Source organism: Danaus plexippus, chromosome 23, assembly GCF_018135715.1.
Source record: "Danaus plexippus chromosome 23, MEX_DaPlex, whole genome shotgun sequence".
NCBI classification, from domain to species: Eukaryota; Metazoa; Arthropoda; class Insecta; order Lepidoptera; family Nymphalidae; genus Danaus; species Danaus plexippus.
In genome coordinates, this window is record NC_083551.1 from 3231718 (window position 1) to 3251689 (window position 19972).

General features: G+C 31.4%; 1 protein-coding gene across 1 annotated transcript in view; it reads left to right on the forward strand.

Moving 5' to 3' along the window:
• The window catches only part of LOC116774628 (lateral signaling target protein 2 homolog), a 31752-nt gene that overhangs the window by 8268 nt on the left and 3512 nt on the right, over positions 1 to 19972 (forward strand). Inside the window, exons 2-10 of the mRNA XM_032667317.2 lie at positions 7672 to 7812; positions 14306 to 14443; positions 14701 to 14891; positions 16059 to 16206; positions 16460 to 16565; positions 16923 to 17075; positions 17398 to 17497; positions 17741 to 19201; positions 19503 to 19604. Of these exons, the coding sequence (XP_032523208.2) occupies positions 7672 to 7812; positions 14306 to 14443; positions 14701 to 14891; positions 16059 to 16206; positions 16460 to 16565; positions 16923 to 17075; positions 17398 to 17497; positions 17741 to 19201; positions 19503 to 19604 (2540 nt within the window). The remainder of the gene's footprint in view (positions 1 to 7671; positions 7813 to 14305; positions 14444 to 14700; positions 14892 to 16058; positions 16207 to 16459; positions 16566 to 16922; positions 17076 to 17397; positions 17498 to 17740; positions 19202 to 19502; positions 19605 to 19972) is intronic.

Genomic DNA, 19972 nt, shown 5'->3' on the forward strand with positions numbered 1-19972 from the left:
TCACTTCAGTTTGTTTGTACTTCAATATATAATTAATATATATTGAAGTACAAACAAACTAACCAATAAAAAGGTTCGCAACCTTCGCCCTCTCGGTAGATAAATGGTGACTTCTAGAAACGTCACCCGTGACAAATATAATAATTAAATCTTTATAGAGGTTTAATACATTTGTAAGAAAGAAGAGCTTGCACGGACGAAGGCTATATTATAAAAAAAGAGAAAGATGAACTCGGTTATACTTAATTAGCAGACTAATTAAACGCTTCAATAATCGTTATTATTATTATTATTGTTTTTCACGATGATTTTATATTAAAATTATATTTCATCGAAGGGTAAGAGAGGATGGAACAATGCTACTTCAAGGATGTTTTTGAATTCTGATTGGCCTATCAAAGCGTACAGAGCCAACTGCATCAGGATGTAAAATAAATTGCTTTACAAATCACAATGTAACCGCATGCGACCAGCCCGTGTTCAATGCCATCGCAATAACTATACACAGAATCGTCATCTATGTAAAACAATTTGGGCCAATTAGTTCTAGTGAGTTCGACGACCGCTATGTAGATTTCTTTTGTGGGTGTTATATACTCACCTTGTTTTGTTATTTATTGATTTTGTTATTCGACTGACGGACGAAGGCGGGGTATACATATGTATATGTGTGTACAATTATAACAGTCCTTATATTTTAAACCTATGGGTTTTTTCTTTGATCTATGTACTGGTAATTCATTTGTCACTAGGTTTTCCCACGGCGATGTCTTTTTATACAGGTCAATATTAAACTATATTTTTTAATTATTGTTCCGTTAATTGAATTGAATACGTATTCACATTTATTTATAATGTAGACTATATGTATTCACAATATATAATTCTTGGATAAATTGACGTCATAAAGGTAAGGCACCTTAGGATAGAAATAGATAGTTAATGGTTTAGGACTGCATTACAGTGAAATAATTATGTAACATTCATCTTAAAAGAAGCCGGGAAGTGACACTTTTAACAGGTAATGGTAAGGAGTATCAGAAACAAACAGGGCGACATAAAGTCAATTGAGAATATTACAAATTGGAGCCACTTTGTATAATGCGGAATACACGTGGTCATATTTGCGAAGACCAAATGTAATACAGATGCAAAAGTTTTGTAGGAACTCGTTTGTTCGGCTCCTAACTGCTATCAAAGTAGCACATGTCTGTTTAATCAAGAATTGGCGAAATGATTGTTCAAATTCGATTTTGGTAGTGATTGGAACAAAACTGTTCTGTCGTCACAGTGTCGCAGCTGTCGAAAAGACAGACTGACAGACAGAATAGACTGCTCCCTGACATCAGTTATACGAGATCACCGCAATTTTTTATTAGAAAGTTTACCTAATCCATACGATCTTAAAAGTTACTGTCAGTAATGTAGTATCTGCATTATGGATTTGATTATTTAATATAATTATCCAATCGCCGCCTTTGGGAATTGCATCGACTCTTGAGACCAGCTATTAAGACACACCTGACATAATTAATACCATAATAAAAATTCTTATGTAATGTTATATTTGTCTCTGATAATAAAAATTTTAATTACACGTTGTACTTAAAAAATATATTTTTATAGGCTCTTACTTCACTCAAATAAATAGTACATGTGGATAATTAATTATTTAAAACATATTTTTTTTATGCTTGTTACTAAGTAACTGAAAAATCGACTCGAAACAAGATCACAAATAAGGTTGTGTACAAGCGAAACGATTCTGTAAATTTAAGTATAAAAAATTGATACTCATGTTGTGTTCATTGTTTACTTTATGACAGTATTTAAAGTTAAAATATTGAAATTGGTAAAGTATGTTTTATTTGTTCACTTTAATTCCAAGTAAGTCGCCTCGCCAAAGAATCTTTCATAGCAACACAGTCAAAATATTTTGCTGCACATTAAGGATTGCGTATACTGAGAGTGTAGCTACTATAAAATGTTTTATGAACAGCCATTGTTCATAAAATGCGAGTAACACTTTCCTTTCATTGGATGACTCATAAATCATAAACGTGTTTCTGAGCAATGTCGAGGTCAGTTCTAACGTGATACCAATCAATTGCTGCTGTTCTATAATAGTCTCTATTGTGGTGGCATTAAGAAAGGGATCCAGCATCTGTTGAACAGTTATACAATGCAGATTTTTACAGACAAAGATCCACATTGATAGCAATCAGTTTACTTCTCGTTCTGTTTCTGAAATGGGTACAAACAAAACAAAAGATCCAAGTCATAGCCTTTTATGAAATGTTTAAATCCAAAAAAAATACAAGATTTTTTTCAGGGTAGTTTGATGGTTTACGAGATTTCTTTTATATGGCTTACATATTATACCAAAAAAGCTTATCCAATCGCGTGCTTCTGTCAAATAAAACTGGGCATACGTATGTAAATATATAAATATTTAATTTTTACTGGCGTATCTATATAATAAATACATAACTCTAGGCATTAAACTTAGCGTATTTTGAACACTCATTCCGCATATAAATTTAATATTTGTATGATGGAAATAACTCCTATACAATACGTCATAGCCAGCCCGTTCGTTGAGACAGCGTCATGCAATGCTTACGACCGAAGGTTGACTTTGAACGCTGTTTGTATATATGTTTTGCTTATGAAATTTTACCCTGATAATTTGCGTTTTATAGTGTATTTTATAATGAATCATTTTGAATTTCTATATATTTTTCAAGCATGCACTGTATAACTTTCTTAAACTAACAGAAATACCTATTGGTTCGTCGGATGAAGTGGAATGTGAGGAACTGTTTGATGGCAATGTTATTCATAGAGAAAAATAATATGTATATAGTTACAGCTGACAAATATTTCAATCAGCTTGAGTATTAAGTACACGAGACAATATGCCACGATATTCGTCCTCGATACATAATTTAATACCTTCTCGTTTCTATCAAGCCGAACACTATTACCACGATTCTGTATCGTCACTACACGAGGTATTCTCAGTTAAATCATAAATTTACGTTGAGAGCATAGTATCGTATTAACATTGGTGGTAAATGGATATCGTCACTCAGTTAGTGTGTTGGATCCCTGAAAGAAAATAGGGAAGAAGAGTAAGAGAAGAAGAAATTAAGAAGTTATAGAAGTAAAGAGAAATGATAGACCAAAAAGGGAAATTAAGAACAAATTAAGATCTTTTGTCGCTTTAATCCAACGATACGCTTATAAGACTATTTGTAATATTCAATGAGATTAGTTTTAATAGTACCACGTTAGAGATTGTCCGCTCAACAGATGCGGTTGTATGTACAAGATTAAATTAAATTTTATCAACATATGCATACATGAACATAACATAATAGTTATTAATTTATTCGAATGGTCCGTTATAAAACTAGAACAAACTACTAGTAACGTCATAAGTGCATTATTCTTGCTCTGATCTCGTTTACCTTTACACCGTCACACTACATACGGAGTTTTTGCAGCTTTCCTTTATAAATCTATATACTGTAGTATATGCGTGGGCTTATGGATGAAAAAACTTATGGTTAGGCCACAGTGATGTACTTATGAAATAATATACGTTTTATACAATGTCATATGTCCTCTACCATTTGCATGCGTGCTTTGTTTTCGTGAGACATAAAACATTTGTAGTGTTTTCATGCGAGAATGTTATAATAGTGAAATTTTTGTATAATAAAAATATTTTCTGCGGCTGCCTTAAAAGTATTTAATGGCGACAAAACAGATGTATTTTTGAACAAATTTATTCTCTGCAACGTTGATATTTGAGTTAAATATTAATATTATTTTATGTATTGTAATTCGATGACGTCATGTATTGTCTTATCGTTATAAGTAACAACTAGATGTCTGTGGATGTGGCTGTATATCAAATCCCTTATGAGGTAAGCGTCATCATTTTTATGAGGTTTCTTTTGATTTTTCTCCGTGATTCCTCCATTAGACGCGTACAACTTCGAAACCTTGGAACTATCTCAGGACAATGGCCTTTAGATCAAAAATATAGTTTTAAAAATCCGCATTTAATTGAACTAGTACTATAGCAACAAAAATACAGTCTAGTTGAAGGCTTCCTCCATATTGAAATCGGTTTAAAAGTGTCCCAAGATTTTCCTTTCCATTGCCATTGATATTCTCCTCAAAATCGGTCCAGCCCTTCTAGTAGAGACTATAGAGGAGAATGAGACGGACAATAGTTAAAAAATAATGCATTTCTGATATAAGAATAGTATATACGTTTATGGTCGTTTAATAAAAAGCTAATAATTTAAAATCACAGACATTTAAATTTTATGTATTTGCATAGATTGTAATGCTTTAGTAACCTACAAAATTCAGTTCGAATTTATTTACTAACCAAGCAATGTTATAAACTAAATATATATTTTTTTAATTTAAGTTACATGTTTTACCATATGCATTGTACACAGAGAATATAGATGAGAGACGTATTGAATAATAAGTTAATTTTGGGGGTTATCAATTTGCGCTACCTTGAAACGAGTGGGTACGGTACGTCAATAATATAAAAATATCTACCACAGTTAATCTAAATATACAATTATTATGACTCTTCTGTTATTTTTTTTGTGGTTGAAGGACAAACTGTCTTTGATTACACCGTATAAAAACTTATCGATTACTAAGCTTGGTACTAACTGTTTTATAGTTTGTTTGAGCAAAGTAATTCAATAATCTATTTGTATTCAACATTTAAAATATGTACGTGAACATAGAATACGTTGAATTGAAATATGTATTCAGTCTAAGTCTACGCTTTGTTTTGAGATATGAAATTTAAATCATGTTCGGATTCAAAACAACAAGATATTGCTTATACGATTATACAAATTCAAACGAAAAAATTTAAATAGGTAAAAGGCAGGGAAAAGATGTATATTTTTTATTGTATTATCGTTAATTGTAACTAAAAACTTAAGTAAAGTTACATTTAAAATTATGAAAATTAAAAAGTTACATTATGTCCTGCCAAAAAAAATAATAATAATAATATAGCATAATTATTAATTTAATTTTAAGAATCCCTGTTTCACTTTGTATTTATGAGATTTTCAATAATTTTTGTATGTCAAATAGACTAGATTTCTCAAATAAAAGAGTGGCTTGAAAATTCATGGAATCTCTTTTTGATTATTGTATAAATATTATCTGTGAATTTCTTTGTCTATATTAAGGCCAACAGATTTTGCTCTTCCATTTTCTGTTAAAAATTATTCAATCGTTTAAAAGTATAATGACATTTCATGCGAACTATTGTAATAAAGAATTAAACAATGACACATGAGTATACAAAAATCTCACCTTAATAAAATATTCGTTTTATTATATTTATGCGATTGTTGGTTTGAATAAATAATAAACTGTTTAATTTCTCAATGCCAACGAAAACATTATGAAACAATGTGTTTCGGACTGTTTCATTTTATTTCATTTTATTTCAAATATGCACCGAACTTGTTTATTTTTCGATGATTCAAAATGGTATTTATTTTCTGTGATGAAATTTATAACAGTAATTCTATATATCACCAAAATGATACACAAAGTAAAAAAAAAAACATTTTTTTCATAAAACTATATTGTAAATGTTTATTGTACAGGAATTATTATTCTACGTCATATAGGTGTGTGTATATTTTATTCAGATTAATTTAATTTATCAAATGCTGTTGTTATTGGATCGATGGAAGCCATTTTTACACAATATCCACTATCCTTGGCCTGTTACTATGTTGGATTACACAGCTGAGTTTTACTTATGAATCAAATTGCTTCATATCTCCCGATAGATGGCGTTTTCTTAATTTTTTTCGTTCGAAAATGTGTACGATAACACGGGAGTAACAACATAAACATGAAAAGTACAAAAACATATATACCTATAACGACAAAAGTATTAAAACAATCCTTATTTTATTTATTTACTATGACATGTTTTGCAACAAATTTTTGCTCTTCGGTAATCCCCATAAACTTTTCCTCTTCATTATGCAAGAAGGTCATTCAAATATTATAATTACAAAATAAAAGATAAAAAATAATTATCCCTTTGTTTGTAAGTTTTACTTTGTTATTGAGCTATTGTATTAGGTTACAACATTCTTAAGGCTTCCGGTTTTGCGGTGATAATGTTATACCTTATTTATTTATTTTTTTTTTACTATTAATCGCATATTTGAAATATTCCTTATAGAAATTGTTTTAATGAATGTCGACAATGGCACCCAGATTAAACTTTCTCCGCTAAAGTTTAATCGGTATGACGAATCGTGGTATCATTGCCAGATAAGGCTTTCGATTTCGTTTCGTTGCTAACATTCGGCAAAGCATCAACCGGTTATCCGGGAGGTTGCTAAACTTTGCCGTGAGCTTTTTTATTTTTCTCTCGGAGCTTGTTTGCATGCTGTTTCTTTTTTGGTACTGGTAATTCAATATCACACCGGTTTATTTCACTACAACACAACTGCAACCTTTTCAGACGTGTTCTGTGTTTTAATACCGTTCTTATAATTAGTTTGGCGTTTATGAACAAAATATGGATTATTTGTTGAATTTCTTTGCGACGTGCAAGGTAATTGATTGTTATTGGTATTTTAGTTTGCATGCTATAGAACTGTTCACTTTTTGTCTGTGTTTGTTGTCATCATGAAGGTTTTAAGATTACTTGGCACAGCGCCACGTACCTACATCATTCTGCATATTTTGTGATACAAATGAAACCACTGATGAATTTTTATTTGTATCTAAAAAAGAATTTTTGTATATGTTAGAAACTCGTTTGTTTAAAGGGCTGCTTATTTTATTTATATACACTTAGTCAACAAAAAACGAAAAATTACATATTATGTTGTTCAAGTGATCTCATAATTTTATTGATTTGTAATATAAATTTTGAGTGTAAAATATTTTTCTAGTGTTACATATTTTAGAGCAGCGATTTGTTTGCGTTTACTTTTTACTTTAAAGATTTTTCTCAGCTATAAGGGATATCACTTGAGTTTTCAAAGGATAATCTATATAATTGTGATGTATTATGATCAGATTACGTAATTGGTCTTTGTTATTGTAAAAAATGACCATTAAATACATGAAGAGAAAGTTAAGATTTATTGCAGTTTTTTCTATTGACCCTGAACTTGCTTCCCAACAACCCATTCTATTTGCCAAGCTCAAGGCTGTTTACTCTTTGATGAACATAAAAACTATGTACATGCTTTTTGGACTGCGTAGTAAAAATCATCATAAGTCTTAAACCAGAAGTGTTTTGTTAGGTTATGTAAACGGCCTCCAATTTTATTTATTTATTTGGCTTCCATAAATTTCCTGAACTGCCAATGCTTAAGTATTTTTTGCTATTACTGGATTTTATTAACGAATTCGTTCAACGCGCTGTAAACATAGTAGGAATTATGTATAAATAAAATAATTTATCCTAGCACACTTTTATTGAATAGATATGTCTTAAATTATACGTAGTTTCATTATATAACATGAACGGATTTGTGTCCACTCCCTTTGGTGTATTTCACCATTGCCATTATAACAACTGAGCCATTGTGACATTAAATTGTGAAGATTAATTATGGTTATTTCTTACAGAGGGATGACGGTTCTCTACTAGCGCAGTTCTTCTTCGCTGATGACGCGCTTAATATGATAGCTGCTGAGTTGGACTCTTTCGATGGTCGAAAGGACCCAGAGAGGTGTTCGACACTCGTGAACCAACTACGTCATGCACAGGTTTGTCAACAAATACACTAAAACGCTCAGAAACAAATATTTCGAAAACATTGAGCGTTAAATTTTATTTCATAATTTATTAATTGAATAATGAAAGTGTTCAGATTTAAATAAACAAGGCAGTTTTGTTCTTTTCGTTATAAACAATTATGGATAGATTCAATTCGTATTAACATACATATTACATAAAGATCCAGTATCAATATTCATATTCCGCGTTGCGTGTCATGAACGCGAAACGAAACTCTCTCGCAACACTACCATTAAAGGTCTGACATTTACAAAACTTACACATACGTACAACGTCTTACGTTTAACATTATCATAAAATTTGTATGACTGAAACATTTATTTTAATTAATTCAATTATTAATAGTTAATAATGTTAATCGTTTCTTATTAAGAGATATGAAAGTTTTGATCATTTTTCGTGTTATTCATTTTAAATTAACGAGAACTGTGACACCTGGCGACATCTGGCGTTATGTTATTGACCTTCAAAGCAGCTGAGATGTGAATATTTTTACGTAAATGAATTCAATTTTTTTTGTGATTCAACTCAAACGACTATAGCTAAACGCACCTTTGATAGATTGAGAAAAATTTACAGAAATACATTTGTCTTGCCAAATATGATTTATAAGAGTAAAGACAAATAGTAGAATAAAGAGCATTGTCACTGAATAGCAATTACTTATAGATTTATTAAAAAACTCTCAAAAAAAATCTTATAAAAAAAGCAGTTGACATAGAATTTGAATTAAAATAATTGCAGTAAGACTAGCTTATACGTAAATTAAAAATTGATTTTGAATATATAGTCAGGTTGGAGTTCTGCTTGTATCACATAAACCAAGTATACATTGTATATAGTCATATACAAATACATAGTTGTATAACCTCTATTACTTTTACAACTATAGAAGGAAAACTAAGGTCCTATTTTACTCCTTACCTCCATACCATGACATCATTTATTTATGTTAGGAAATTCCTCGTCAGCTAACTTCATGGAAATAATACTTTATGGAGAACCTTTTTTTTAATATGTTTGCGTTCACAAACTAAGGACTCTCTGTTTCTAAGTAATTCAGTGATAAGTAATTGGTATATAAAATCGTGTCGACTTTGTTTTAATAATTAATCAGATGAAGCGACCATTGTTAACGTCTCGAGTCGTGGCACGGTAGTTTAGGTGGTAAAGTAACTGGAATCCGTCCTGGCTGAGCTATGGGCTCGAATTCTATTTGTGTGTGACGTTTTCATTTTTTTTTGTATCATTTAAATTCAATCATTAGCTAAACATTGAATCTCAAAAATATAATATGCATACTATGCATCAGTTTTTTTTTTTTGATGACGCAGGGAAACTCTTCTTACGAGCCGTCTCACCGGCCTTGGTGGGGCCGGAGATGCATCATCAGTATTTACTTTGGAGAAACAGACTCTCGCTACTGGTCCATTATTAATTTTGATACATATCAAATGTTTTGTTTTGTGTTTTTTTTGGTTGTTATAGAACAACGATTAATAATAACATTGTCGTTACTTTGGTATTTCCCAAACATATAACTTTGCATTATTACTCGGACAAAAACGCTTATGATATTTTATTTTTTGTAAATTAATTTTATTTTATTTTTTGTAAAAAAATTATTAGTCTTATAGAAACAGAGTGTTTTTTTTATATATTGACCAATCACGTCATCACACTTGGCTTATTAACGTATTTACTAAACAAATTTATTGTTTTAATTATAATTTTTCTTGTTTTTTTATTTTTGAAAGTTGCAGACCTTATTCTGCTGTCGTTATCTCATTGTTTATAGCATCACGTAAGCTTACATGACGGTTTATCGTTTAATTGCTAAATTATAACAATAATTTTTTTATTAGTATACAGTTTTGTAGATTATAATTTTTCCAGGTATTTTATTCCATTGAATTCAGTATGTATTTTTTATTTATACAATGTAGTATTTTTTTTTATTCATATCAAACAAATACGTGACGCATATACAGAAGACGACAGGAATATTGAAATGTTCACATCGTTTATATCGCGATAAGCTGTCAGAAATATATTTAAAATACTTGATCGAGTTTTATGAAAAATTTATTTGAATGACGTTGAAATTAAGCTCAAACGGTAAATTTTATAGTTCTTTTATTTTTGATAGTATGGATGCTATGATTTTTTTTTATATCATTACAGCCGGCACTGATATCTTTACTAACATTTAATTGATATGCTAGTGTGTAATGCTAGACACGTATTGCTGATTGCGGCTTCGCAGTCTCTGAACCGTGAATTTGGAATTGCGACAGTCGATGACTGTTTATTGGCATTGTTTAATCTTTATTTAGTGCATTCTATGTTTTCATATTCGGCCTAAATTAATTCACGATACAAAAACTGACTAAACCTTTTATAAATTTAATTAGACATAATTATCATCGTTTGATGTTGTTTTTAAAATTTATCTTCTTTCGTTGGATTTACATAAATTTTTTTATTGACATTAATTAAACATAAAATCATCTATAATCGTGTTATATAATATTGTAACTGATTTTTAAATGACTTTATACAGCAATAATATCTAATATCAAAATTTAAGTCTCAAGGATGTTCACGAAATGTGCATGCTCCTAATGTCTGTTTTAAATATGAATTTTGTTATTTTAAATTAATGTTGCTGGTGTGTAGTGGTTATGACCATTCAAGAGTAAATACTCTAAATCTTAAGCATCACAAATCCTCTCAGTATTTACTCGATCTTTTCAAATTATCAAAATTAAACTCACACATATATTATATCATAACTTGTACGGCTTGCAAATATTTATAGTTGTTTACAAGTAACCCACTGCCATCTAGATATAACAGTTACTGTATGCGTTTCATCTATGAACTGTTCCCTTTATCTGTAGAGAAACTTTCAACCGTGCATAAGATGGAAAGTGTTTGCCTCAAGAATGCTCCTATTTCTAAAATTAATAATAATATCATAAATGCAATAGTTTTAGATGAAAGATTTATTGCTTTTACACTGAAACGCTTGCTGCATATAAATGCGTAAGTTTGTGAGCCTAAATGGATGTTTGTTGCTTCTTCAAGCAAAAAATACTAATCGTATTTTGATGAAGTTGAACAGTAATGTGGCTGAGACATCAGAATAAGACATAGGCTATATATCCTGGAGTTCAGTGTAGTTTTCGCGGATCATGTTACACGCTATTGACGTCACTGCCCTTTGGTCACTATATGTATTGTTTCAATACAGTTTACACATTTCTCTCTTGGACCAAATTTAGAAGTTTTATTCAAGATTACATATGAGATTAATATAAGATCATTTGTTTTATTAGAGACATCATCGTTATACCTAAACATAAATCGTCTTTTTATACTTTATATGTATTTTTATGTTTCAATGTATTAATTATTTATCTTTAAATATACATAGCAGGTGTTTTGAAACCATTTTGTTATTCTGTATACAGTCAGCAAACGTACAATGCACTCTCGTAACGGGAATGACCCCTTAACATTCTTTTTTTTTTTTCATTTTGGTCATTTTATAGGTCGTTGGACTCGTTAGGACAGTGTGGTGTTTGTTTAATACGATTATTTTTACTAAAGTTTCGATTTAAATTGCAATTAATTATTTTATTTATAAAAAATTTTGATTGTCCGTGTGTTGTATATGTAATATAATACACCTTACTATTTTTTTCATAATTGCAAATTGCATCTAATAAATTGCTAATATGTCATTACGATCTGTAACACTAGTAATTCACGAGGTTCCCACTCACGTGTATGGAAAATGTTGATCGATGTGATAAATATGGTATGACGTCATAATGTTTCCGCCTTATTGGTCGCGTGTTACGTTTTTACAACTAAACTGTTCTTGTATTAAATTATGTTAATATTTTTATTTGTTGCACTTTGTTTAAAATAATTTCTAATGAAATTATTATTTTACAATTTTTCTAGTTAAATATATGCGTATGTAATATTGTCCGCTTTCTTGTCTTCAGCCATTTTAAAATAAATATGTATGTATGTTTATTTTATTGTTATTATCTTGTATATATACTAAAGTTATAATAATTCTTTATATTTTTTTATTATATAACTAGGACGAAACATTTTCAGATAAAAAAAAAACCTTCAGAAAGTCCAACTACGATAACATTTCAATAATATATTGTATTTCCACACACAAATATTGTATGAACACTATTTCTCGTATATGTCGCGGATAGTTTAATAAATTTCGGATATTTTGGAAAGTTTCCAATGTCGCCAGTAATTTATGTTATTACTTATATCAGAATATACCGTGACAGGAAACAAACACTCATAGTAAGTAGATAAACTAATTTAGATAGTTTTGAAAGCAACTGTTTTCCATAGATAAAGTTATGAGCTTTTCGATCTCATTTGAAGTGAAGTTTTTTCTCTCAAAGTAAACTCTTAGATTATTAATCTGTATTTGTGAAACTGACGTAGAATAATCGAATTATCCATAAAATAAATTTCACTCAAAGAATTACATCAATAAAAAAATAATTTTTAATACTATTTTCAGCTGTGTTATATTCTAAGAAAGAAATGGCGATACAAATGTTAACGACCTTTGCCAAAAGAAAATGTTTTGTAATATCTTGAGTAAACTACCACATAAATTTTCATTTCAGTTTACATGTTACGAGTGTTATATAATTTTTAATTTATTGTGAATTATTTAGTAAATAAAAACAATAATATAATATAGTAGGTACATAATTATAACAAAGACACATCAGCATGGATAGTTTATGGAATATTTCCGCTCGAAATATATTACTTAATAGTTAATTCCATTCAACGTTTTGGGTTTTATCGACTTCTGAGATAAATGACTTAACGTAAGCAAAAATATTCCACGTATTTTTAATACAAGGTACTTGGTAAAAGTCACGTACTTAAATTCCTAAAATACAAGATCCAATATGTACCAAATCTATTTCTGAGACATCTTCATATAGAATCATATTATATATATGATAAGCTATAAATTTAATTTACTTACTGTTAAATGAGTTTCAGATAAAGTTTAAGGTTCAATGATAACACGTGCATATAATAATTAATACTCAGTTGTGATCAACAATGTCTCTATCATGACATATAATGTAATCGGAGTTATCACAGGGTAGAGTTAGAGTTATTATGAAAATTGTGTCATGCGAATATATATTCTGCCGGCCAATAGTTTGTGACCACCCTAATCAAAGAATGAAAATGAAATAAAACAAAAAAAAAACTATTTGGAAATATTGGAAAAAAAACTATTTCCAATTAATCTTACACCAGACGGAACGGCATTTTGTTGTAGTATTCGTTTCTACTGCTCCTTTTTCATAATTCCTTCGATTGGAAGCAAATCTCTGGTTCCATAGCCCGAGAAGCATCCCCAGACCATAATGCAACCACCACCACCATGTTTGACGGTTGGCACCACACAGTCTGGCATCATCTTTTCCTTGGCGCTACGTCGAACAAAAATGCGTCTTTTAGATCCAAATATTTCAAACTTGGATTCATTTGTCCAAAGAACTTTTTTAAAGTCTTCTTCAGTCCAGTTCCTATGGGTAAGGGCCCACTGCATCCGTTTCTTTTTGTTTTGTGGCCTAAGTAGTGGTTTTCGAACGGCAACGCGACCAAATAGGTTAGCATCTCTCAATCGTCTTTTTACTGTAGTCAGTGACACAGGTTTAGATCGGGATTTGTTTACTTCTTGTGGTGGTACTTATTTGTGGTGCTGTTAGGCGTCTATTCCGCTTGCTGGTAACGACGATAAATTTATCCTCGCTAGAAGTGGTGGCACTCGGCCTTCCCGATAGCAAACGATCTCGATAACTGCCAGTCTCCGTATATCGCTCTATTGTGTTATGAACACAAGTCTTCGACAACTTAAGTTGAGAGGTCATCGCAACGTTCAGATTTGCCTTCGTTGTGTAAAACAACAAGGCACAACGAGTTTCACTGCTAATTTCGCGCACTTTACCCATTTTAATGTCTTTACTTTAACAATGACGAGCTCAGACTAACCAAGATTTAACTTTATAAAAACTCGGGTAAAAAATATGTTTTAGAAAGCTAAAATAATCCTGAATTTCTTTTAACTTGAAACAAAACCAAAATTATTAGTAATGAGCAGCTCATAAAAATATTACAATGACTTTACCACCGGGTCCCTGCGCGGCACTCATTAATGTTTTGTATTAATATACCTTTATAGCATCATAACTTATAAAAATACAAAAAGTATGACAATAACTAGTAGTATAACAACAATAGAATATGCATTCATTCAAATTAGCTATTTATCATATGCACTTTTGAAATATTTTGTTGGTGTAGAAGAATTTTACAAGTGGTCTCAAACTTTTGGCCGGCAGTGTATATATATATATGTCCCGTGTTACATTTCAGGATAGAGTTCTCAACATTACTAGTCAGATAATGGACCAGGTTCTCGGAGATGAGAGAGTCGCTCGCGGCTTCCGAGTTAAATTCCCGGAGGACGTGCTGCAGGATAATCTGGCTGGGCAGCTTTGGTTTGGGGCTGAGGTACTTAGATATATAATATATTTAGCGTTTTATATGTATATTATGAGACACATTGTTGTTGTGTATGCAATTAGTTATGTAAAAAAATCTAGATTAAAATTAGTTTTGATTAATTCAGTCGTCTGTTTTTGTATTCTATATACTATAACAAAAAATCATAAAATTCGCAAAAAAAAGTAAGCGATGTTTAACTTTAATGCCTGTTAAATTTAATTTAATTTTAACATAATGTAAAAATCTCTTAAAATTACATCTAGTGCCTGGCAGCTGGGTCGTCTATAATGAATCGGGAGGAAGAATCAGCCGCTATGAGACCGTTAGCTAAGGCTTTGACCAGAAGCCTGGAGACCGTGAGGTCTTTGCTCAGAGAACAGTGTCTCCGCCCACGTGGTCTGGCCCTACAAGATCATGACGACATGCTCCACGAGAGTTTGAGGATATTTGACAGGTGAGTTAGTATACGCCATTATCTTATTTATTAATTCAAAAATAGCTTGAAATTTTCCTAATACTATAGTTATTTAATTCTCTACTATCTTCTTCTTGTGTCATAAATATGTAGATATATATTTCCTATTTCTCTTATAAACCTTATGACATATTCCAGGCATTTTTTAAAGACATCTGCCAAATGGTATCTGTGATTTGTTAGTCATAGTTAATGAGATTAATATATTTAAATTAATTCAAATGAATTCGTTGCTGCTGCGATATGTAGTTGAACTAAATAAATGTTTTTTTGAAGTATTTCAAGTTAGCAATACAAGTACGTTATAATTTTTTTTATAAATGAAGTTATGTTTATATATAGATACGAAATTATATTATTGTATACATATATACGATTTTTTATTATTATTGTAACATAGTTGTAAGGATTCGTTTTTTGTAACTAACAAATGGACTGTAAATTGTCTGAAATAAACAAAATTATTGTTATTATTGTTATTATATATATGTAATGAGCATTAATATTGCAATCTGACTTTGTTCGTGTTTTAATGTTTTGAGACTCTGATATTTTTAGTTTAATTATTTTTTCTATATATAATATCAAATATTTTCATTAACAATACGTATAACTATTTTATACTCAATAAACAGACACATAATAATACTCATTCCATTATAAGAATGATTTATACAATGAGACAAAAACCTTAAAATTAACAAACAGGCATTTTATAATTTTAATATAATATATGTAGGCTTTGTTATTGTAACTTCATACAACAAATATATTTTAGCAATACGAAGCAAATCCGTATAAAATTAGGCCGAATTAAGTAGTTATTAGGGATTTTCATTACTTAGTAATGATCTTTCAGTAATGAGCTTGTGAGGATCATGAACAGAAACGTTGTTTTTTTATCAACTACCCTTGTCTTGTTGTTGTAAAAAAAAAAATCCTCCTTCAACCATCATGGACACTACTTATTATATAATCTATTTAATTCAAGTCGTACTTCGTTCATACCTTACATGTATCTCTTAAAATTATACTCTATTATCAGCACTGTATCACGATTATATTCTCTTTTTGGTAATATTCTTGTTTGGTGTAATTGTGTTATTGAATTTCATTCTATAGTTTTTCTCCGGATACTGTTTTCAGATTGTTCGCTGAATTCGAGCTATGTTACGTGAGCGCGATGGTAAATGTCAAGACTCCACACGAATTTGAAGCCCAGCAGTTGATATGTGTCCTGTTCTCTGAGAGTCTAGGACGAGCTCTCAAACAAAGTCTGCTTACACAGGAACAGGTAATATGTTCCAGACTTTCCAAGTTAGTCTAGAGTCTGGGCTAAATAGCCTTATCTAATACGAATATAAAATTTTGTAAACAGAAAGGAGTTTTGCTTTATTAGTCTAGCTCGTATTATATTAGAGTAGAATTGGCATATTTACAATTAATTTTCATTTTTTTTTATAAACAAACTTAATTCTCCGATTTATTAATAGTATGATAATATGTTAAACATTATAATACGTTTCAATATATTCTTATATTTCCAGGTGGATTCATATGATCCAGCGCTAATGTTCGCCGTTCCACGTCTCGCTATAGTCAGCGGTCTCTTGATATATTCTAGCGGACCTCTCAGTATAGATAGACCACCTGGTGAGTGTGTGTGTGGGTGTGTGTGTGTGTGTGTGTGTTCTATGTGTGTGTGTGAAGATTGTTTTTATGAACTTATTACAGTAGTTTTTTGTTAAAGACATGTTTGTACCCGTATGTACTTTTATAATACGAGTCACTGTTTGTATTCATGTTTATTTCAAAACGTACAGCCGTTGATGATCTTTTATTTGGTTTTGTGTCAGGTAAGGTACTATATCCTGGGTTTATAATAAATTTGAGCACTTGTGTTCCCTTCTGTTTTATGTATCGTATATCTTATATGTACTCATGTGTTTATATATGAAACATTATACAAATATCATATAAAACAAGTAATGTATATGAATATCTTTGCAGAAGAAATGTCCGACATGTTCCGTCCCTTTCGCACCCTGCTTCATAAAATTCGCTCTCTTCTTTGGACTTTGGATCGGCGGGAGCTACTTGTGCTTGAGCGATTGTTATGTACCAACGAAGACGTGGCCAGTCTCGCCGGGCTTGATATACCCGGTTAGTATTTACTTCCTATACAGAGATACGTCCAATGAAACACGATAAATATTGTAAACAAACTTTCTAAACTAAGCACAGCCGAAAAATCTTAATATTTTTGTATTTTGAGTATTGTCTGTTTCTTAAGAGTGCTATAAATTAATATGCTAAATATTAAAATTTCCTTAAATATACAGGATCCAAAATTTGTTTACATTTAATATCACGTTTCGTTGTCATACCTTTACATAATAGTCCGAACTAATTAAGCCTTTATAGTTCAATTTTGATTTCCATGACTTTATATTTGTTAGTAAATATGTTTTATGTATATTCCCAGCTGATGATTCAACAGCTGATTCATGCTATCCTGATATTGGTGAGTTCGTGTCTAAATTCTACGCGGATAACGTGCACTGCCGGGATCTATACACCCAGAGGTAATACATGGAACTGTATACAATAAACGTCAACTAATATAATTATTTTTATATAAACATTAATCAAGGCAATATGTTTTTAAGCCTTTTCTAATTATATGATTAATAAAAATAATAAAAAACTAAGTTTTTGCTTCAAATTTGTTGGATTTTATTTATATGTCAGTGTTTTTTGTTCGATAGTTCATAAAAAAAAGTCTTTGCATTATTTTCGTACTTATTTTTTTTTGTCTGAAATTTCAGTTCAAGCGAACATTTGATAACAGACGCCGATTACCTTCCCGACAACATTGAGGTTATGACTCCAATCATTGAAGGACTAAAACGTCTCACAGAGGATATCGATGAATCTGAACGAGAATCCATCGATATCGACAATAAACTCACGGATAAGGACAGCACTAGCACTGATACATTCCAGTCGACAGAGAGCAAGGAATTTGATAAAATGCGGAAGATTAGTAGGGCGGAAAGTGATTTATCGTCGCTGAGAAATCTATCGACGAATGGTCTCATGATGTTCGATCCATTGGTTATAAATGCGGTGTCAGCATCGACATCAGAACGACAAATCCCGGACCAAGATTTAGTCACATCACTAAACGAGCAAGTAACTGAAATAGCGGATAGATTATCATCTATAGTTAGTGATGTGGATATACACGATCACCAAATACACTCGTTCTCTACTAACGATGTGCCATCCTTGATATCGAATGAGAATTCTGAGGATTACGGCTTTAGTGGTCCAAGGAACGAACAGTTGAGTTGTATGCCATCCACTAGTCATGGTTATTTGATACCAAACGCTATAAGTCAGGAGCCCGTAGTACTAGCCTCACTCTCACACAATAACTCCGCTGTGTTCAACCAGGACGAAAGCACTGATATTAACGGCGCAATACTGAACTCTGATCTCCCATTAATACTGACCGATAATATTGACGCTGATATTGTAAATACTAATATATCAATAGCAAACGTGAATCTTAGTTCACTGTTGTTGACGAACGAGGAATTCAGACAGAATTTCATTGGAAACGAAAATGACGGTGACAATACAAGCTTCCATTCAGCAAAAATGACGATGGATAAAGATGAAAGGGTCAAATTTATGCTCGGCTACGACAGCGATCACGAGTCACCAGCCGATTCTGGTGTCAGTACTGAAAATACAAGCCTAGACAGATCGCCTGACACGGACCAGAATAAAGATATCAAATCAAACTATTTCATGCAACAGAACAGGGTATTAAAGAGTCCAATAGACGAGCGGTTACAGAAAGAAAACGTTCTAGAAAGTTCCTTCTCTGATGTAAGAGACGATGTTAATATAAATTACGTTGAAGATGACACACAGAAGAATGAGGCGTCGTCTAGCGTTATTGATAGGTTGAGTGACGACGGCTTGAACGAAGCTACTAATGTTAATGTACAGAACTGGACCCCAAATGAACCGCAAGACGAAATAAGGACCATAGAGGATGTTATAACAGGCCTTAGAAGACACAGAGAAGCCGATAAGAAGAATACGTTAGAGGGAACGAACGAACCGAACTGTTCCACGAGCACCAGGCGGAAAAGGAAATCGAGCACCAAGAAGAAAAAGAAAAAGATGTGGTCGCCCGGCATCGTTATACTCGATAACAGATCAAACCAAAACCAAAGTCCCTTAAAGTTGAACCTGGATCACTTTGTCGAGAAGTAAGTCACGATATACATTTTATTGATGCGTTAAATATCAAACATTTATCTGTTTGTGGAATGTCGAAAGGAATTAATGATTTTGTACTGTGAAGTCTTATACGTCATTATTGTAGTTACGACTTATTCAACCGTTATTTATAGCTTTGAGAAAATATTACATTTGCAAGAAATATCGTCATCCAATATAATAAAATATCGAATTGTCATATTAACTGACTTACTTTGATCTTCTTTCTCTTTCTTTTTCCCTCTGTCTCGTTTTATTTCAATTATTAATCTTCTCTCTCTTTCATACCAGTACATCTTGCAGTACGTCCGAGTGCGCTGACGACGAGCAGATCGCCCTCGCGCTTCAAGCCCAGGAACTAGCAGCAAGAAGACGGGCCAGGGATAAATTCAAGTTTGTATACCATCACACACACATAAACAAATACATATGTACATATACACATATACATAAATGTACACAAATAAAATATTAGCAAACTGCCTCTCAAATTTTTAATATTTTGACAAGCATTTTATAACTTGAAAATGTATTAAATCAACATGCTTATATATTTGGTCAAATAATTTTTTTTTGTGTCATTTGACAATGGATAAAGATTAGTCGTCAACAGCGGATGTGGGTGATTTACACATGCATAGATGTTGTCAAATTAAGTTAAATGTATGTTTCAAGGTGTGGCAAGTATCTCATAATCCTCTAACCATTGGTGTTCACTCCTGAAGCTTGCTCTCACACATCCACTGTATGCGACTCCAACG